Source organism: Saccopteryx bilineata, chromosome 5, assembly GCF_036850765.1.
Source record: "Saccopteryx bilineata isolate mSacBil1 chromosome 5, mSacBil1_pri_phased_curated, whole genome shotgun sequence".
Lineage (NCBI taxonomy): Eukaryota > Metazoa > Chordata > Mammalia > Chiroptera > Emballonuridae > Saccopteryx > Saccopteryx bilineata.
This window is the reverse complement of record NC_089494.1, coordinates 75,563,037-75,586,124: the sequence shown is the minus strand read 5'-3', so window position 1 is coordinate 75,586,124 and position 23,088 is coordinate 75,563,037. Positions and strand designations below refer to the sequence as shown.

The window sequence follows — 23,088 nt, the reverse complement described above, 5'->3', positions numbered from 1 at the left end:
ATTGGCAAAAAAATAGACACTCAGACCAATGGAACAGAATAGAAAGCCCAGAAATAAAACCACATATATATGGTCAAATAATCTTTGATAAAGGGGCCAACAACACACAATGGAGAAAAGAAAGCCTCTTCAACAAATGGTGTTGGGAAAACTGGAAAGCCACATGCAAAAGAATGAAACTCGACTACAGCCTGTCCCCGTGTACTAAAATTAATTCAAAATGGATCAAAGACCTAAATATAAGACCTGAAACAATAAAGTACATAGAAGAAGACATAGGTACTAAAATCATGGACCTGGGTTTTAAAGAACAGTTTATGAACTTGACTCCAATGGCAAGAGAAGTGAAGGCAAAGATAAATGAATGGGACTACATCAGAATTAAAAGTTTTTGCTCAGCAAGAGAAACTGATATCAAAATAAACAGACAGCCAACTATATGGGAACTGATATTTTCAAACGACAGCTCAGATAAGGGCCTAATATCCAAAATTTACAAAGAACTCATAAAACTCAACATCAAACAAACAAACAATCCAATAAAAAAATGGGAAGAGGACATGAACAGACACTTCTCCCAGGAAGAGATACAAATGGCCAACAGATATATGAAAAGATGCTCAGCTTCATTAGTTATTAGAGAAATGCAAATCAAAACTACAATGAGATACCACCTCACTCCTGTTAGATTAGCTATTATCAACAAGACGGGTAATAGCAAATGTTGGAGAGGCTGTGGAGAAAAAGGAACCCTCATTCACTGTTGGTGGGACTGTAAAGTAGTACAACCATTATGGAGGAAAGTATGGTGGTTCCTCAAAAAACTGCAAATAGAACTACCTTATGACCCAGCAATCCCTCTACTGGGTATATACCCCAAAACCTCAGAAACATTGATACGTGAAGACACATGTAGCCCCATGTTCATTGCAGCACTGTTCACAGTGGCCAAGACATGGAAACAACCAAAAAGCCCTTCAATAGAAGACTGGATAAAGAAGATGTGGCACATATACACTATGGAATACTACTCAGCCATAAGAAATGATGACATCAGATCATTTACAGCAAAATGGTGGGATCTTGATAACATTATAAGGAGTGAAATAAGTAAATCAGAAAAAAACAAGAACTACATGATTCCATACATTGGTGGAACATAAAAATGAGACTAAGAGACATGGACAAGAGTGTGGTGGTTACCAAGGGTGGGGGGGGGAGGGAGGACATGGGAGGGAGGGAGGGAGAGAGTTAGGGGGAGGGGGAGGGGCACAGAGAACTAGATAGAGGGTGACGGAGGACAATTTGACTTTGGGCGAGGGGTTTGCAACATAATTTGATGACAAAATAACCTAGACATGTTTTCTTTGAATATATGTACCCTGATTTATTAATGTCATCCCATTACCATTAATAAAAATTTATTAAAAAAAAAGAAAAAAAAAAGAAAAAGCAATCAATAAACAACTGAAATATTGCCAAAAAAAAAAAATTAGAGACTGTACTGATTGCCCTTTTTATATTTCTTACTTAATCTTAAATAAAAGTTTATGAAAAGATAACATTATTACCTGTATTTTACAGATGAGGAAACTGGTTAGAAGCTTAAGCAACTTGCTCATGATTACTAATTGGTGAACCCAAGATTAACCAAAGCTTTTCTGCTTCCAAAGCCACTGCACCTAGAAGTTGTGTTACATCCCTGATTTAAAAGAAAAACTCAAACATTCTGTTTTACTGGACCTGGGGCGTCTATATTGCCATCCTCAGATTTGGGAAAGCTCCACTCAATCATGTATTGTTTCATAGTCTTATTTTATATGGTTGTTTTTCTTCACTTTTCTTTTTCTTTCTTTCTCTCTCTCTCTCTCTCTTTTTTTTTTTTTTTTGGTGCTATAAGAAGTCTATAACCATAACTATCTTTCTTGTAATGACTCTGCAAATATTGGTTCAATGATTACTCTGTGCCAGGCATCACTTTCACTGCTCCATGTATATCAATCACACTTAATCCTTACAACCATCCTAGCAGAATCATCATTTTACATATAAGGAAACTGAGGCAGAGTATACATAAAAATTTGAAGGTCCTAGAGCCAGGATTTAACCTTTAGAGTCTGACTCCATAGTCTGTCTTTTATGAGTCCTTTTGACAAATAAAGGTGAGTTTTGAGGTATTTTTATTTTTTTCAGTCCTTTTTGGTCTGTTTTTTTTTCTTTAAAAAAATTTTTTTTATTTAAGTGAGAGGAGGGAAGATAGACTCCCACATGCACCCCCACCAGGATCCATCCAACAACCCCTGTCTAGGGCCAATGCTCTGCCCCTCTGGGGCCATGCTTGTAAGCAAGCTATTTTTAACACCTGAGGCGGAGGCTCCACGGAGCCATCCTCAGCACCTGGGGCCAACAGGCTCAAATCAATTGAGCCATAGCTTCAGGAGGATAAAAGAGAGATAAAGAAAAGGTGGGAGGGGTGAAGAAGCAGATGGTTGCTTCTCTTGTGTGCCCTGACCAGGAATAAAATCCCTGACTTCCACACGCCAGGTCAACATTATACCACTGAGCCAACCAGCCAAGGCAGATCTTGTTTTCTTCTAAGTTGTCTATATAGATGTGAAGTACTTTTGTAACTGGTATAATTATTAAAATAAGAAAACAAATATTATCTAATATATTGTTATCTTTTTATCTTACTCTATTATGTGACCCACTATACAGATTTACTAAGAGAACTAGTAGAATGATGATGAAATTAGAAAAATAGAGCAAATTGAGTGGGGGAAAAGATAACATATTATTGAGATTTAGTCTTTAGACAGGTAAAGGTAAAGGTGTTCTACAATGCTCAAATACTTCCTCTGGAGCTGAAATTTAGTGTTGTGGCACTCGGCAGAATCTACCCCATCAAGCAGGAGTACTTATCATAGTAATTAACTAGATTTTCAGTGGGAACGGCCAGTTTCTTCATCATCTCTAAGGTCTTATATCCTGATATGTTTGCTACATACTATAGATAATTAGTGACCTATGCCCTCAAGTTCAACCAATATTCCTTGAAAAAATGAAAATAAGACAGTTTTCAACCACCTCTCAAAACAGAGAAGTAGGTACTCTGTGGGACTCTCAGTGCTTTCCATTATCCTGCTGTTTGTAATCACCACGATTGCACCATGATGACTAAGTGAGGCACACAGTGATGCAATGTCATGATACACAAATCCATTTTATTTCCATATACCAATGAAGCTGGTGTGAGAGCTTATTTGCCAAAATTGTCTGTACCAGTATTAAGCCAAAAATCATATACACATATATAATAAATGATATGCAAGGCATATATGGGATGATTTTTAAAGTATAGACAATCTCATAGAAGTAGATTTGAATATTTTTATGATATTAGAGTAGAAATATGAGTGAAACAATAAAGAGACTAAAATTTGAAACACAAATTTTAGTGGAAAGAGGAAGCATATGAGAAACAGGAGTACAACTATTAAAATTCTTCTCAGGAGCTTTTCCCTATTTTTATTATAAAACCATAAATTCTGAAGGTATATATTTATAAGATGAGTCACAGTGGGGGTTGTCTTTTAAAGTTTAATATTTTGTCTATCTTTTGTGTATATTTTACATAGTTGAGATTGTATACATAGATATACTGGGATCTTAGTTTTCATTTATATTCTGTGATGATACCCATTGTCCTTAGTCGTTAACATCTCTCATTCATAATATTCAGTAGTTACATGGCGTTTCATTTTTTTTGTTCTAACATAATTTAATTAACCTTTCTCTTATTGTTTCAATATTTTCCCCTTCTAAAATATAGCACCAAACACCTTTGTGTGTATACCTTAATCTGCATTATTTCATCGGTATTTTCAAACTGGAAATACTAGAAAGGATTGAATACATTTTAATACAATTTACCATATTACTTTGAAAAGTTGAACTAATTTATAATTTTTACCCCAGTAGTGTACAAGACAAAATGAATTACTTAAGTTTCCAGAGGTATTCTCTGAAATAAGTTTTCTTTAAAGAAAAATGAATAAATGCTTTATGATAAAATGAACTTTAACATAAAGACATTTGATTCTCTTGGATATCTTTCTGAAGTATTTACTGTTTCTCAATCTAACAAAATATTCCAAACAATATTAAAATGGAAGTCATTTTAATTGCTAAACATAGGGTATATTATTACAAGATATAACTAAAAGACAGTGATTTCTATTGGGATAAACCCTGAAACTAGGAGACAGGAATACTGAATTCTGGCCTTGGGTCTGTTTGTAAGTGACCTTGGACAGGTTGCTTAACTTCTAAATTTCAGTTACTTCTGTAAAATGAGAGCATTGAAGCATAGTCCCTGAGATAAAGAGCTAAATAAATGGTAATCGTTATAAAATTCTTGCTATTTTCAAGATGCAAATCCTCTACTATTTGGGATCTTCTGATTATTCAGCAAATCGTTAAATAGAGAAAGTTACTTTTGGCTTATGCTTTTCACCCCTTTGGTCTTTCCTCATTTAGACCAAGAAGTTTTTTTCCTATGTGTTAGCTGCTCTTCATCTCTTTTATTGAAACTTTGCTAGATAGACTGGTCAGGGAAAATATAGAAGCATTGTGCTTTACTATTATAAAAGTACCTTAATAACACTATTATGAGTAGCATATTGTAGGAATAAAAGTATTATTATTTTTTTGTGTGACAGAGACAGAAAGACAGAGAGACAGATAGATAAGGACAGACAGACAGGAAGGGAAAGAGATAAGAAGCATCAATTCTTTGTTGTGGCACCTTAGTTATTTATTGATGTGCCTTGACCAGGGAGCTACAGCAGAGGGAGTGACCCCTTGCTCAAGCCAGCAACCTCGGAGTTTTGAACCTGGGTCCTCTGCGTCCAGTCTGATGCTCTATCCACTGTATCACTGCCTGGTCAGGCGGCATCTATTAGTTTTTATTAGTCCATGCTAAATCACTGTTACATGGATCAAGTAATAGATTATAAATAAATAAATTTTCTGTTTAAGTTGATTTTATTAACTAGATGGTGAAAGGATTAAAAGCTTCTTTATACTCTGGATTTCATGTTTTTATTGCAAAGATCAATTAAATGTGTTGGCAAGAAAACACTGAAAAAATTTAGATTGTGTACACTAATTAATAGTTATCCAGAGATGGAGGATGTGGATCGTTCTGTGTTTGATGATGCAGAATTGCTCTAAGCAGTAAGCTTACTATTTTCAGAGAGCATTAGCAGCTTCAGCAAATAGCAAATACAACTGTGTCATCCTCCCTTAATACGGGGTGTTTGTACTGCAAAGGGGAGACGATAAACAGTACATGAGATCTGGGATCTTCAGGATAGCTTAAAAAGATACTGATGTGCAGATCTGCTGTTTGATGTTTCCTTCACTAGCCCTGAAGATGCTGAGACATAGAGATGGTTGTGATTATCTTTTGTAATACAGAAAATGCAATTTTTAGGGCTTTCTGGAAATAGAAAGGTCATGCAGTCTGGAACCTGTGAGCCTTTCCAATCTCTAAGTCATCAGGTATGACCTCATGAATTATAATAAAACTATTAGATTGTAGAGTTACTGCTTTTTCTAGCTCTTAGTCATTTGGAATATATTAATCTATTTAATTGTTTATTATTAGATTTTTCCCTAGGATATTTGAATAAGTAGTATTTATAGTAATAGACACCAGCTAAACAATATGAATTTAGAAGTGTGTGTGTGTGTGTGTGTGTGAGTTTGTGTTTATTTTAGCTTTTTGGGGGTAAGTGGGGATTAAGAAAGAGATTCTTTGTATGTGATTAAATAAGGTTTGGGGCTTTATAGATTTTCCCAGAGTAAGCCTGAATACTGTATCTTCTATTGGGAATAAAAGTAGCACACATTATTCCAACTTATAAGGATTCTTCATAGCTAGCTGCTTATATATAATGACATATTAAAGCATTTTTACCTGGAATTTCCTAGGCTTAGAAATAGGTACTGCTGCTATGGTGGTGTGCAACCACACAGCGATACAAGTGTGGTGAGTAGGATCATGTTTATTAGCATCTGATCTATAAGCTAATGTCCTGACATTTATATTTCAGTAACTGAACTGTCTTAAAAGGTATTGGTTTTAATAATTTCTCAGAGCTACTGAAATAATGATGCTTTTGGTCTGCATAGTGTAGATATTTGCTAAGGCATTGCTAATAGATGAAAGCAGATGTTAACTCTTGTTTTTTGGTTTTTTTTTAAAGCTGTGACATTTAAGCTTGTTTAAAGGTTTGACCCAGAGATACTATGTATTTGCTTACTTTCATTTTCAAAATAAAAAAAGGACTTGACTGCATTGAACATATTAACTACAAAGAATAGAGAATCATCACAGCAAAGAATTTAGATTTATATATCAGTTTTATCCTGAAACCTTACTTTAAGCTGTTTTTTCTTATCAAGTTATAATACATTTAACTTTACTTTGTTGTAGCATATTCTCAGAATTACATGCTTGGGTTATTACAAACTGTTCCTGTGTCTGACATTCAAATTATGAAGGAAAAATGTTTTGGTTTTTATATGATACATATTTCTGCCTCAATTTTAAGGACTTGGCAAATACTTGACCAGTATTCCATATTAAATAAGCAAAAAGAGATAAAATGTAGCAACATTTCTCACCAGAAAGACAGTTTTGAGTTTGTAATTCTATAGCATGATTAGGATTTAATGCTTCATTAAGGTGAAATGATATAGTATTAAAAATGAATATATTTATCAAAAGACAAAAGTGGAAGTCTAAAACAGTGATTTAATTCAATTCTCTTTTTAATTAAAACCACATTAAAAATTATACCTACTGATAATGGCTATAATTTATATGTTATTCAGGCTACTTAGCCAGCTTACATTCTTATTAGTAGGGAAGATTGCCATATTTTTAAGCTTGATTAGTTTTGGAATGATTTGAATATACCTTTTAGTTGCGACAAACCCTGTTTAATCTGTTAGAATTTATTTTCAGTATTTGCATGTATTAGTCACTATGAGTACATTCTGTTTCTTGGCATTGCTTTGGGATTCCTCTAAGTATTGGTTTCATAGCATTTTGCTGTTTTTTACTGTATTTATGGCCTTTCAAAAGAAACAAGTCATAAAGATTTTTTGATTACTTTCTTTTAGTAGCACTCAAATGAGATCTCAAAAGTTTTGTAAAGTGAAAAGGAATATTGTCTTAGAGTTGTTATTTCTTTTACAAACGAGAGATTTTCTCCATTGCTATGTCAAAATATGTTACATCAAAAAGTAATATTGGTTGGAATATCGCAGACATTTAAATGTAATGTCAACCTGTTCAGCCATTTTTCCTGTCCAGTAAGATGATCTTGACCTTTTAAATGGTGAAATTAATTGTAAACCTGCGGGGTAACAACTGGTCATTACATTTTTACAATGGTTGTTTCTGTCTGTATCAGTTAATACATGCATTTTATTACACATCACAAAGATTTCTAAAAGTAAGCTGCCTATAAGTAATATTTGAGTACTGTTCAATTCAGTAAACATTATGTGCACATTGATCATTTACACAATACTGTATTTTGTTTTTTGAGGAATACAGGAAAGAAAAAGTTACTTCCTGCTTTCAAGATCATGAGAAATCATATATAAGCTATGCTCACATTTTGACTTGACTGTTCAAAGGTGATTTGCTATAATCAACTTTAATTAATAAACTAATGAATCCTAGAATAAGTTATTCATAGCTTTTTCTTATGTAAATGCTTAGCATTAGAGAAATAAAATATTAGGTCAAACTATATAATTAAACATTTCATAATTTTGACAATTGTATTATATTTTTTTATAACATATATATAATTTGTTCCACCCAGGACATTACAAATTGAACCAATAAAATAACCTTATATATTTTACAAGTCTAGTTGTTCATTTATTTTGAGAATGAAGGTGCATCTAGCTCATTCACAGAAGGCAGAAGCAGGAACCCCAAGAATCAGCTCAAAACAAGACTGTGACCAATGCAGTCTAATTCCAGGCCAAGCATAGGGAATTATGTTTTATAGAAAGGGATTTTTGACTTCATAGGGATTAAACTTTAGAAATAAAGTGTAGCAAGTTTGAGAGTGTTTGATGTTAACCGGTCACTTGGGGAGTCCTTTGTATAAAATGAGCTGGGGGAGAAATGATTCACCTCAGGCTCTGAGAAGGGAACTGAGAGAAAGTAGTGTGGAAGTGGGCCTAAGCCGGAGAGCTGCTGGACATCCAGGCACATCTCTATGTCTCTTTCATTCCAATATGCCGGCGGAAAGTTGCAGGGGGGTGAATAGAGCATATGCAAACCCTTGTTTTCCCAAGACCCCAACTGGGGCATACTGCCCAATCATGCCTCCAATGTGCCTGTTTTCTTATATTAGAGCCTTAGAAAATTGATTCTAAATTCTTCTGGTTTGTTAGTATGACGGTTAAGCGTCTGAACTGCCACGTTCACTGTGTTCACATCTTAGCTATACCACTGACCAGCTGTATGACCTTGGGCAGGTTATTTAACTTATTTAACCTTGCTAGATATCAGTTTCCTCATCTGTAATATAGACATAGTAATAGCACCTATCTCAAAGAGTTGTTATGAAGACCAAGTGAGTTAATGTATATGAGTAGCAAGCACATCATTGCCAACATTAATTATTGACAGACTTTACTATATACATTCAAAAAGACAGAATAGGCAAGTGTCGGTTCATGCATTTAGTTTTGTTCCCTCTTTGTCGTTCTCCTTATTAAGTAGAAATTGAATAAAAAGCATATGGTACACTGAATAACAATGATTATAAAAAAGGCAAGCAAAGAAAAACGTGCTACCTCAGATTAAATTCTAACATCTATTACTGTTTAAAGTTTTTTTGCATCCACTCTTAGTAGGCTGATTTAAGCTTCTGTCTATAGTATTTTATGCATAGATCTTTTGCTTTCCTATGTCATAACAACTACACTCATGACCAAAATATTATTAGGCCTTTGGGAAAATTTAATAGCAATGTTGAGTCTTTTTTAGTTATAGTTAAAGATTAAAATTAAGGAGTAAAATCAAGGTTTAAAGGAAATAGTAGAGACAAGTTATATAGCTTAGATTTCATGATCTGAGTTATTTTTTAAATCCTAAAAAATTCTCAGGACAAAAATCCCCACTGAAAGTTAAGTGTAACTTGTCTTAGTAATTTTATTTTTTAATAAATATTTTTATTCTAGATGAAAGACTAAAATGAAATGTTATAAAGACAATACTATACATGAATAGAACATTTCAAGTTTCTATTTGATAAAGTATAATATTTTGAATCACTGGTGATTAATGTGAAAACATCTATTTGCTTAAAAAAATTGTCACGGTTCCTAGTACAAGTGAATAATTTAGTATGTATATGATATCTAAATGCTTTAGTGTTATATTTTGTGACATCTTTGCATTTTAGTTGCCATCTCCTGAGCAATTTTCTCTATGTGCAGCTGTTTCCTCTAGATTGGCACAGGATCAGGCAAACCTCGGCATAATGCGATTTGTTAAAACAAACTATCATACAAAACCCTACAGTGTTTTGGGCATAGTCCTGGGCAAGGATATAAAGACCGATGGGTTACTTCTTTCAGAAGGTCACAGCTAGTGAGTCATGCACTGTCAGTACAAATAACTATAACACAGTGCGAAAGGAGGAGTGCCGCAGAAATTCAAAAGAGGTGAAAGAAGCACAAATATTCTTCTGTGAGTACAATGGGCAGAATGTTTCAAGCAGAGTAGGGAGAGAAAAGAGGCAGCCTAGATGGAGTTTTAGGGAAGTATAGGAAAGAGAGCATCCAAAGTAGACCCTGAAGAATGGCCAGGATAGGAAAAGACCCTTTCAGGCAGAGGAAACAACCAGAGCAGACGAGGGGAGGCAGAAAGCAAGTAACAGGCTTGAGTGGCACAGAATAGTTCACTTTGGCCAAAGACTAGTGGGGAATTTAGACTATCACAGAGATGGTGTTATGGGAACAGATAGTATCAAGTCAGTTATGATTTCTAAACTAAGAACATTTCTGTTCTGGTCTACTTATTCTTGGGAGAAAATAAAATAAAAAGCAAAAGAGCATTACCTATATTTTACAGTCATTTTCAGAGCTGTAACCCTCCTGAGACTCTGGAAATGAAAATTAAATTCCTGAGTAGATTATTAGTAGTTAGTAGACAAAGTAGGGGGTAGAAACAAAATGAAGGATTTTAATAAAATTCTCTATCAAAATTGCACGTGAGAGTATTATTTCTCAGTCTATCCACAGCCACTCAGAATTTCTAGATTTCAGATCCCAGGGGACCTCCTGCTTGCCCCTGATGTAAACTCTATTCTACTGGTAGGTAATCTGATTTAGCTTTGGCTTTGTTTTTGACATTTCTTAGACCAACGACAATCTAGAAGGATCATTTTAATACAATGAATACACAGGCCACTATGGTGAATATTTGTATAATAAGGACTTTGTCTCAGTAAAAATTGAAAATAGAAATCGCAATTTATAATTACAGAAGTCACAGGAATATTTTAGCTTTGCTCTGTTCATTTAGAAGTGATAAAGTAAATCATCATTGCTAACACTTTTAATATGACTTCTGAATCTACTTTATCCAGCAGAAACATTTCAGTACTGCCCAAGGCTGGTTAAAAAACTGGGTAACATCCAAGAGCAGGTTTCCTGTAGATGCCATAGCTGGGATGTGACTTTTGTTATCAGGCTCAGGAAGGTGATATTTCTACACAGCGATTGTACAAAAATTGGTATTGAATTCCCTCATTTAGTACATCAAACATAGTATGTCAGAAATAAAACTTGTGTCAGTAAAAATGAAACCAGACACTTGCTCTTCTGGCTCTATCTTGAGAGCACTAGCAGACCTTCCTATAGAAGTCGCTTAATTAGAAAACCCCATTTTCTAGAAGTTCTTGTGAGGTTGCTCTTATTAGTCCCTGGGAAGGAGCCATATACACAGTAGGGAGCCAATGAGTTTCCAGTTCTTGTTTAAAATCATAGATCCATTCTTGGGAGAAACCTTGGAAATCATTGGGCTTTGGGTTGCTTTAATACTTTTAAACATTTATTTTTCTTAAGAAGCAAATAACAGACTTTAGTGAAGTAATCTTTTCCCCATCTGAGTCTTTTACAATAAAAATGATAATGCAGGAATACAGATAAGAGTAAATTAAAAACATAATTAAATATTTCTTTATCAAGCTTCTCTTTCTAAAAGGCAACAGGGCCTGGTTTCAATGAAATGCTTTGTAAAATGTAACTGCATATAAACATATACTATCTATTCCTGTTTTTAAAAATGTTATTCAATCTAATAATAATTTCAGTCTATTGTAAAGACAGGAGGGAGGCAGTATAGCACAGAGGTTAAGAGCTAGAGTTCTAGAACTGGACTCATTTGGGTCCCATACCTTTCACTTTACTGACAATCTTTATTTTAGCAATGTTACCTAATTTCTTGTTCCTAAGTATTGTCATTTGTAAAATAGGGATATCAATATGCTAATTTGTAGAATTATAAAAGAACTACAAAAGATATAAAACAAATCTATCTTTTCAAGGAACTTACATTACTGTACATGTAAAGTTATACACACACACACACACACACACACACACATTATACTTTAATTGTATATAGTATACTAAAAATATAACTAAGTGGCTTGCCGAAGACCAAAATTGCCAATAAAGGAAAGGAATATGTGGAATTCAAACCTGGAAGTCTAGCTCTAGAGCTGTTATTTTTAACTATTATGTTATACTACTTAAAGTTGTATACACTATTCCGAATGCCAATATGAGAGACAGTGTAAATTAAAATTGCCATGGCAGATATCATGGAAGAGGTGTAACTTGACTTTCATTATACTCCTTTCTGCTTTCTCTCTTACTACAAATAATATACGTAAAATCATTAGCACAGTTTCTGCTATAGGTATTTAATAAAATATAGTTGTAGTTATTATCATAATTTTTCTGATAATTTCTTCTCAATATCCCCTAATTGGTGCAACGTACTATTTGAAAACCATGACTCTGATCTACAGTAATGAGTTAAAATACCCATCAGTGATTCTTCATTGTGACTATGCACCAGAGTCACATATTTAGCTTTTTTTTTTTGTATTTTTCCGAAGCCAGAAACAGGGAGGCAGTCAGACAGACTCCGCAGTGCCCGACCAGGATCCACCTGGCATGCCCACCAGGAGGCGATGCTCTGCCCATCTGGGGCGTTGCTCTGTTGCAACCAGAGCCATTCTAGCACCTGAGGCAGAGGCCACAGAGCCATCCTCAGCGCCCAGGCCATCTTTGCTCTAATGGAGCCTTGCTGCGGGAGGGGAAGAGAGAGACAGAGAGGAAGGAGAGGGGGAGGGGTGGAGAAGCAGATGGGCACCTCTCCTGTGTGCCCTGGCCAGGAATCGAACCCAGGACTCCTGCACGCCAGGCCAACGCTCTAACACTGAGCCAATCGGCCAGGGCCCATATTTAGCATTTTAAAAACATTAATGCTTCAAGCTTATCCTCAAAGTACAAAATAAAGTCTATAATGATAAAACATTAATGCTTCAAGCTTATCCTAAAGTACAAAATAAAGTCTGTAATGATAAAACTCAAGCTTTTATATTTACAAAAGCTTTCCAAGTGAATCTGATGGGCAGCCAAGTGGAGAATGACTGTTTTACATGGCGCTGATTCCAAACCTGTACCCAAATCTACATCTTTTTTCTCCCCCCCCCCTTTTTTTTTTGTATAATATTTTTCTGAAGCTTGAAATGGGGAGAGACAGCCAGACAGACTCCCGCATGCGCCCGACCAGGATCCACCCAGCACGCCCACCAGGGAGCGATGCTCTGCCCCTCCGGGGCATCGCTCTGTCGTGACCAGAGCCACTCTAGCGCCTGGGGCAGAGGCCAAGCAGCCATCCCCAGCGCCCGGGCTATCTTTGCTCCAATGGAGCCTCTGCTGCGGGAGGGGAAGAGAGAGACAGAGAGGAAGGAGAGGGGGAGTGGTGGAGAAGCAGATGGGCGCTTCTCCTGTGTGCCCTGGCCGAGAATCAAACCTGGGACCCCTTGCACGCCGGGCCGACGCTCTACCACTGAGCCAACCGGCCAGGGCCTCTTTTCCTTTTTTTAAAGAAAGTAAGTGATTTACCCAAGGTAACACAGCTAAATTAGTAATACAGACAGGACTATGGAGTTAGACTATATATTATTAAGGATACAAATGGAGCTGTAGTAACATTGTCCATAGAAATGACTTTAAATTTTAAAAGTTTATTAGACAAGTTCAAGCATAAGCAATTCATAGCCGATATGAGGAATCACTGTTGTATCCAGTGACCCGTACTTCTGTCTCATCCTAAATTCACGGCTTCCACCTTACGGACCCAAATACATGCTCTGGTTCCAGCCATTCCTTTCACTTTCCACAAAGCTTGAAAAAGAAAAATGGATATATTTTTTTGCAGGATTTTGAGTAGAAGAATAGGTTAGAGGCTGCAAATAGGGGAGAAAGGATGGAAATAGGGAAACCAGTTAGGATTATATTGAGGTTATGCAGTTTTTTTTCAGTCCACAGAAATTATGTGTGTCCTTCTTAGTACACTGTGCCAGAAGCCAGAGGCTGCCAGTTTGTCCAATTACTAATGTTAACTTTGGTCATTTGATTAAGGAAGTGTCATCTGCCTTTGTGGCTTAAAACAGCTATTTTATTTTGCTCATATTTTTTCTGAGTAGGAATTCTGGAAGCTTTCAGCTGGATGAGTCTTATGTGGAATCTCATGCAGTTATAGTCAGATTTCAGTTGAGGCTGTAGTCTTGGCTGGATTGGATATATCCAAGATGCTCACTCACATGGCTGGCAGGTGAAAGCACTGTTACCTGGGGCTACGTGTGGCCTTTCCATGGGGCTTTGGTCCCTCATGCCATGGCAACCAGGTGTGAGAAGAAATGTTCAGAGAGTGAATATTTTGAGAAATCGAGGCAGAAAATATAAGAGATCTTCTGAACTAATTTCAGAAGTTACATAGAGGCCCTTCTGCTCTATATTGTTTGTTCCGAGAAGGCCGTTAAGATCAGCCCGAACTGAAAGGAAAGGGAATTAGACCTCCATCTCTCCATGAGGGGTATGCCCGTAGTTTTCAGTCATCTTTATTATTTGGCCTCTGGTCACAAATTATTTACATTCATCCCACTTATAAAATAGGTTTATCTGTAAAAGATATATTCCTTTATGGAATCAGACTCAGGCTGGACCTCGAGGTCCAGTATTTCTTCTAAACCAAGTCTAGGTACAGATGATGTTCCTTGAGTACAACTGAAGAAAGACACACCTGCAATGGTGAGGAAGGCTGGGATAACCACAGTGACTATTCCAAAAGAGGGACAGTGGGTGGACATAGAAGTGATTCTGATATCCAGCCAGGCATATATGGATTTTTCCCTGCTTAGGATCCAGTTCTGCTTCCTGAGAATGGTTCTTCCTAGTTTTGGATTCCCTCATCTGAATCCATCCTTTCTTTTCCATAAGTAATGGCACATGTCTGCAGCTAGGTAGCTTTCTCAATCTGCCTCCCTTCTGTTGAAATTCAAGGGTTCAAAGGTTCTTTTTATTTTATTCTCTGTCCCCTTTTATTCAACCAAATCTACATCTTAACCTCCATCTAACGTTTCAGACATTGCATCGTTCTAGATGTCTTTGCTCATTTATCTTATAGAGATCTCAGATTTAGTATGCCCCAAATTAAACTTATTATTTTTTTCTTCAAAAGCTTTTTCTTTTCTAGCATGATGACCTCGTAATCATTTCAACCTCTTTATCCCAACCTTAGTTCCAATTACTATACAAATTATGTAGATTGTTTCTCTTAAGAAGTCCAAAATCTGACCTCTTTTTCTTCATTGTCTTGACCTCAGTGTGAGTTCCTACTCGTTTCTCTCCTGGATGAATTTCTTAATTGGTATTTCTTTTTCTTCTCATCACTTATCCCCAAAGCAACCTCAGCTGACAAAGTACTGTTTCTGATATGTAAACCAGAAACAGACATTTGACTACTTAAACTTATTCTAAGCTCCTTGTTACCCTCATGTTAATTTTCAGAGTTAAGAATATACAATATTTGTTACTTTTTTTGACGTTTTCACTTAGCACAATGCCCTCAGGGGCTATCTATGTTGTTACAAGAGGCAAGATCTCCTTCTTCTTCATGGCTGAGTAATATGCCTTTTTATTAAATTTATCCATTTATCCACTGACAGACTTTGGCTGCTTCTATATCTTGGATATTGTGGATAATGTGGCAATGAACATGGAGAGTAGGTATCTCTTTGATTTATTTCTTTTGTATATATACTAAGAAGTGGGTTTGCTGGATCATATGATAGTTATATTTTTACTTTTTTTGATGAACGAGGAAGTGACATTTAAACTTAGACATCTTTAGTTAAACTTAGTCTAAATTCTACTACTTAGAGAGAGACAGGCTCTCTCAAGCCTTTAAAAATGCTGTCCTCTCTGCCTATCATGCTTTTATCCCCTCATTTTTCTTTGTTTTGTCTGTCTAACTCTTTCTTATGCTTCAATATTTATTTAGATCAAATATCACCTCCTTTTCCCTCATCTCTACGGAATGAAATAGGTGTTTTTCCTTATGTTCTTCTGGATTCCAGTATTTACCTTAATTGAAGCACCATACATGCTGTATTGTAGTCATTGATTTTCCTGTCTTGACTATGAACTGTTTAATGGCAGAGGCGGTATTTTTTATTTATTTATAGCCAGCACTAGTACAGTGCTTGGCACATGGTAACTACTTAATAAGTAAATTTTTCTTGAATAATAAAATGGGTAATGAGTATGAAATGTTCAGGGAAAGATATGGCCTAGGTCATTTGGGTAGCCATTAGAAATTAACGTTAGCTGAGGTATATAAATAGACTTGAACCAGACTCTGAAGTGATTTAAAGGTAAATTAAGGAATTTTAAATTTCATGCTTAATCAAAATAATACCTTTGTAGTGTAGCATATTGGTTAAGAGTTAAGAGTATTGACTTTCATTCAAACTGAATCTCTACTTCTTAGTAGCTGAAGTTTCCTGGAAAAGTATCTTAGCCTCTTCAAATCTAAAAATACTCATCTGTTTTGAAGACTTTTTTTTTTTTTAAGATTTTATTTATTCATTACAGAGAGGGGGGAGAGAGAGGGAGAGAGAGAAGGGGGAGGAGCAAGAAGCATCAACTCCCATATGTACCTTGACCAGGCAAGCCCAGGGTTTTGAACCGGCAACCTCAGCGTTTCCAGGTTGATGCTTTATCCACTGTGCCACCACAGGTCAGGCTATTTTGAAGACTTTTAATGGATAAATGTGTGTAAAGTTCTAATATGTACCTGGCACATTTTAAACCTTACAATGAATGGGTTAGTTATCATTATTACTGCAATTATATACAACATTGAGAAAAATCAGAGAGCTAAGTGACTAGCAGTTTTAGAATATAAAGTTGGAATTATCTAATGATTGACCATTCTGATGGCAATCAGAAAACCAAAATTTGGAACCTATATAACCTTATTAACCAACGTTATCCTGATAAAAGAAAGAAAATCAAAATTTTAATTCTAGTTCTAGTTCTATATTGACTTACTATAAATACTGAATCTATGTTCATATCCTCATACAAAAATTATATAAAATAATAGTATTAATGTTTTCCTCATCAAAATGTTGTAATCATTTGAGATGTCTAAAAAACCCAGACATATTTTAAAAAGTGGGAATTTACCTCCTTTGAAGTCGCTGATACCACTATGTTTTTGTGCCAGTTTCCTGTATTACTCTTCTTCCTATTCACCTTGATAATCTTATTTGTCCCTTAAGACACAGTTTAGCCCTGGCCGGTTTGCTCAGTGGTAGAGCATCAGCCTGGCGTGCAGAGGTCACAGGTTCGATTCCCGGCCAGGGCACATAGGAGAAGCACCCATCTGCTTCTCCACCCCTCTCCCTCCCCTTCCTCTCTGTCTCTCTCTTCCCCTCCCGCAGCCGAGGCTCCATTGGAGCAAAGATAGCCCAGGCGCTGGGGATGGCTGCTTGGCCTCTGCCCCAGGCGCTAGAGTGGCTCTGGTCACGACAGAGCGATGCCCCGGAGGGGCAGAGCATCGCTCCCTGGTGGGCAGAGCGTCGCCCCCTGATGGGTGTGTCGGGTGGATCCCGGTCGGGCGCATGTGGGAGTCTGTCTGACTGTCTCTCCCCATTCCTAGCTTCAGAAAAATATAAATAAATAAATAAATAAATAAAATAAAAAGACAAAAAAAAAAAGACACAGTTTAAGCATCAGCTAGTGGGTTTAGGTGGTCATTTATATATTCTTTAGGTCACTAAGCCTACTTCTTATAAAATAGTTGAAAAAACACATACTTGTATGTCATTTCCTTTAAATGTAAAATCCTAGAAGACAAATATGTCTTTTAAAACAGTATCCCCATTGTGTAGTACAGATTCTGGTGCATGTTAAATGAATAGTGAATTTTGACTCAATAAATAGACTGTGTTATATAAATTTATGAATGGTTAAGTATGCTTTAGGTCAGTCAAAAAGAAAAGGTTTCTGAATCTCATTCAGGGGTTGAAATTAGAAATATGTGTTATCAATTACAGTTAATTACAATAGGAGCAGAATCAATATTAGTAGTACAGTAATAGTAATAAGAATATATTACCCTGGTTGATATGTTCTGAAAATATAATAGAGTTAAAGATGAAGTAACATAAGGAGTTGGAATTATCAGATAGAATATATACAGTTATTTTCCTTTTCTCCAAAATCCTATTAAAAAGACCAAAGGTATTCTTTTAACCTTTTCTCTCTACCAAAACTAAATAAACATGGGAAGAATATGAGAGAAAAAAAAACCAGTAAAAAATTTTGAGTGACTTGATAACTGAAAAAATAGAACTGTAAACTGCCAGTGACAAAAACTGAGAACCAACCCAGTTTATACTGAAGCATCCTAAAAAACACTATGTACTTCTGAAAGGGAGAATCTATCTGCGAAAGTAAATAGTATTGCATTAAAATTTAATCACATTTCTACATCCTTTTCTTCTTTCACTTTAGCCAATGTGGCAAATATCCTGAATACTACTCCAGCAGTGAACTAGGGTTTTATTTTATGGAGACAGTTCAACAGAATCTTTATGGACTAAATAATCCAGGTACGGTTAAGGTAAAAAAGCAACATATTAAAAATGCTGTTATTTTAATTTTTTCCTCCATTTTGCTTTTAGAAAGCTGGAAGTCATGCTTTCCTCCACCAGACAGGATATTAATGCACCCAGTTAGAATCTAACAGGCTCGAGAAGAAGGTCCTAGAGATATTGACATCAAGGCTCCCCAGTGAAACAGCCAAACCAAATCACTTCTTAGTATTCTCTAAGTTGACAACTCCTAGCCATAGTCAGAACTTTCTATTTATTTATTTAGGTGAGAGTTGGGATCCTCCTGGCAACTTCCCTCTGAAGTTGATACTGAGTACTGAGCTATTTTTAGCTTGGACCAACCGAACTATCCTCAGCGCCTGGGCAGATGCTCGGACTTACCAGGCCACTGGCTGGGAGAAGGGAAGAGAGAAAGGAGAGAGGGAGGAGCAGAGAAGCAGATGGCCACTTCTCACATGTGCTCTGACCAGGAATCAATCTGGGACCATCTGCACATCAGGCTGATGCTCTATCCACTGAGTCACCAGCCAGGGCTAAAAAAGGCTTTCAATTAGCTTTTTAGTTGTATCTCTTAAATATGAGCCCACAAGCAAAGTTCATGACACTTGGTTAAGGAAAACTTCTAACGTAAAAGATAGAGGCCATTTTTTTTTTTGACACCAGAAGCAAAAGTAACAAATGGAAAAATAAATAAGTGGGACTAGTTCAAATTAAAAAGCTTCTGCACAACAAAGGAAACTATTAACAAAATGAAAAGACAACCTTCTGAACGGGAGAAAATATTTGCAAATTATACATCTAATTAGGGGCTAATGTCCAAAATATATAAAGAACTCATACAACTTAATAGAGAAAAAACAATCAGATTATAAAATGAACAAACAGAGGATCTGAATAGACATTTTTCTAAAGAAGCTAAACAGATGGCCAGCAGGTACCTGAAAAGATGCTCAGCATCACTGATGATCCATCCAAACAATGCAAATCAAAACCACAGTGAGGTATCACCTTACACTTGTTAGAGTAACTATTGTTAAGAAGATGAAAAAATAGAAAGAGAAGGAAACTTCTCCCATTTTAAAGGGCATCTCCCAAAAACTACAGTTAAACATGATACTGCTCAGAGGCTGAATTCTCTCCCCATAAGATAAGGATCAAGGCAAAAATGTGAATTCCCACTACCTTTATTCAACATTTTACTAGAAGATCTACCAAATGCAAAAGGCAAGAAAAGGAAACAAAGCCAAACAGATTAAAAAGGAAGAAATAAAACTGCCTTTATTCACAGACAACATGGTTATTTACGTAGAAAATCCCAAAGACTCTAACAAATAAACAAAACACATACAATCAATTACTTTAGCAAGGTTCTGGATACAAGGTCAACATAGAGATATCAACATACAAAAGAATGTGGTTAAAAGGGGATAGTACAAAACAGTTTCTTGGGGAGATGGAACTATCTTCTATCTTACATCTTTTTTTTTTTTTTTTTTTTTTGTATTTTTTTTTGAAGTTAGAAGCGGGGAGGCAGTCAGACTCCCACAAGCGCCTGACCGGGATCCACCCAGCATGACCACCAGGAGATGATGTTCTGCCCATCTGGGGCGCTGCTCCTTTGCAGCCAGAATCATTCTAGTGCCAGAAGCAGAGGTGCCATAGAGCCATCCTCAGTGCCCAGTCCAACTTTGCTCCAGTGGATCCTTGACTGAGGGAGGGGAAGAGAGAGATAGAGAGAAAGGAGAGGGGGAAGTGTAGAGAAGCATAAGGGCGCTTTTCCTGTGTGCCCTGACCGGGAATTGAACCCAGGACTTCCACACGCACGGTTGATGCTCTACCACTGAGCCATCCGGCCAGGGCCTATCTTATATCTTGATGTAGTAGTGGTTACAGAATATATGTATGTGATAAAACTCATAGGACTATATGCCAATTAAAAAACATAATTGTGCCTGACCTGTGGTGGCGCAGTGGATAAAGCGTCAACCTGGAAATGCTGAGGTCGCCGGTTCGAAACCCTGGGCTTGCCTGGTCAAGGCACATAAGGGAGTTGATGCTTCCAGCTCCTCCTCACCTTCTCTCTCTGTCTCTCTCTCTCCCTTTCTCTCTCCTCTCTAAAATGAATAAAAAAAAATTAAAAAACAAACAAAAAAAAAACATAATTGTAGGAGATTATTAAATCATTAGATTTACAAGATGCACTATAATATGAATACATGCAAAAATAAATGATGACAATAGGTTTTAGAAGAATTTTTAAAACTACAGTATGTTGCAGGTTTCTCAAGAAATTAAAACTAAAATTACCATATGATTCAATGATCCTATCTACCTATGGGTATACATTCAAAATAATTGAAAACAGCTCTCAAAGAGTTGTTTGCATACCTATGTTCATTGCAGCATTATTAACAATAGCCAAGAGCTGGCTCAAACTATCAATACATGTTTATTGACAGATGAATGGGCAAACAAAATGTGGCATATATATATATATATATATATATATATATATATATATATATATATATATATATAATGGGATATTATGCAGCTTTAAACAAGAGAGAAATCCTGTCACATTCTGCAAAATAGATGAAACTTGAGGACAATTGCTAAGTGAAATAAACTAATCACAGAAAGATAAATAGTGCATGATTTCATTTATATGACATACCTAGAGTAGTCAAATTTATAGAAATAGAAGGTTGAATGGTGGTTGCCAGGAGCTGGATGAAAGGGTAGTGGGATGTTGTTCAATGGGTGCTGAGTTTCAGTCTTGCAAGATGAAAATTTAAATATATGTGACACAAAAATGTGCATATAGTTAATGCTTCTGCACTGTACACTTAAAAAACAATTTGGATGGTAAATTTTATGTTGTGTGCCTAGGAAGCATAAAAGTGGAACTTCTCATTGAAAGAGATAAGAAGAGCTAATGCCAGCAAAATTGAATTAGAAATTGATTTCAAGGCATACTTTTGTTTTTCGTAGATAATCTATTATATTACTCAGCCTGATTTTAAACCATATTTGCAACAAGTGGCAAAGAATTGTGAAGGTTGCCACATGGGAAAGAACTGATACTAGTTTTATTTCTCTTCTGCATAGTGACATTTGGGACTTATGATTAGATAACTATTATGAGATCCTAAATCCAGTAACAGTTGATGAATCATGAAGACATACATTTCTAGTCATTTAGTAAATGCTATTATGAATTGAAATTGTGTTGTAGTTAGTTTCCTTGTTTGATGAAACCATCAATGACTTTGATGAAGCTAAAGAACAGTTTTTATTTTATTACAAATACCTTGTTTTAGTCTATTCTCTTTTGATTCCCCAGGAAAATGTCATTAAGGTGTATAACAGGGGTCCCCAAACTACGGCCTGCGGGCCGCATGCAGCCCCCTGAGGCCATTTATCCGGCCCCCACCGCACTTCCAGAAGGGGCACCTCTTTCATTGGTGATCAGTGAGACGAGCATAGTTCCCACTGAAATACTGGTCAGTTTGTTGATTTAAGTTTACTCGTTCTTTATTTTAAATATTGTATTTGTTCCCATTTTGTTTTTTTACTTTAAAATAAGATATGTGCAATGTGCACAGGGATTTGTTCATATTTTTTTTATAGTCTGGCCCTCCAACAGTCTGAGGGACAGTGAACTGGCCCCCTGTGTAAAAAGTTTGGGGACCCCTGGTGTATAATGTGCTCTCATTGCTTATAATTTTAAATCTATTTCATTTTTTCCTTGTTATGGTGTTTTTAAATTTTCTTTCTCTATATTCCTTGAATTTTGAAATAACTAAAATTTAAGAGCATAACTTTTTCTTTGGTTTGGTTTTGTTCTTTATTAGATCTAAAAAGAAAAATAAATAAAGCAGCCTTTCTCCATTCCCTTCCCATATTTTTGGCATTTGTATAATTAGGAAAATCACTTTGCTTACAGTTGCTATTAGTGTAATAAACATCAATTTTTTAGTATATTGCATACCTAATATTTCTACAACTTTATTAATGATAAAACATATCACTGATAATCACCAAGGTTAAAAGAAAAAAATCACTGACTTTTACTTTTAAAATAATTTTTTCACTCCTTTTCTTTTCTTTTTTTTTTTAAGTTAACATTTTTATTTATTTATTTTTTTAAAATAAATTTTTATTAATGGTAATGGGATGACATTAATAAATCAGGGTACATATATTCAAAGAAAACATGTCTAGGTTATTTTGTCATTAAATTATGTTGCATACCCTTCGCCCAAAGTCAGATTGTCCTCCGCCACCCTCTATCTAGTTCTCTGTGCCCCTCCCCCTCCCCTAACTCTCTCCCTCCCTCCCTCCCATGTCCTCCCTCCCCCCACCCCTGGTAACCACCACACTCTTGTCCATGTCTCTTAGTCTCATTTTTATGTTCCACCAATGTATGGAATCATGTAGTTCTTGTTTTTTTTTAATTTACTTATTTTACTCCGTATAATGTTATCAAGTTCCCACCATTTTGCTGTAAATGATCTGATGTCATCATTTCTTATGGCTGAGTAGTATTCCATAGTGTATATGTGCCACATCTTCTTTATCCAGTCTTCTATTGAAGGGCTTTTTGGTTGTTTCCATGTCTTGGCCACTGTGAACAGTGCTGCAATGAACATGGGGCTACATGTGTCTTCACGTATCAATGTTTCTGAGGTTTTGGGGTATATACCCAGTAGAGGGATTGCTGGGTCATAAGGTAGTTCTATTTGAAGTTTTTTGAGGAACCACCATACTTTCC

General features: G+C 36.0%; 1 protein-coding gene across 6 annotated transcripts in view; it reads left to right on the top strand.

Moving 5' to 3' along the window:
- SLC4A10 (solute carrier family 4 member 10) overlaps positions 1 to 23,088 on the top strand; it is a 330,272-nt gene that overhangs the window by 91,424 nt on the left and 215,760 nt on the right. For 5 of the 6 annotated variants that reach the window (XM_066279003.1, XM_066278999.1, XM_066279002.1 and 2 more), the window contains exon 1: positions 5,335 to 5,565. The exons of the other annotated variant lie outside the window; for it this stretch is intronic. In XM_066279003.1, the coding sequence (XP_066135100.1) occupies positions 5,485 to 5,565 (81 nt within the window). In that variant the 5' untranslated portion in view covers positions 5,335 to 5,484. Of the gene's footprint in view, positions 1 to 5,334; positions 5,566 to 23,088 lie in introns of those variants that run through there. 6 annotated transcript variants of the gene reach the window in all.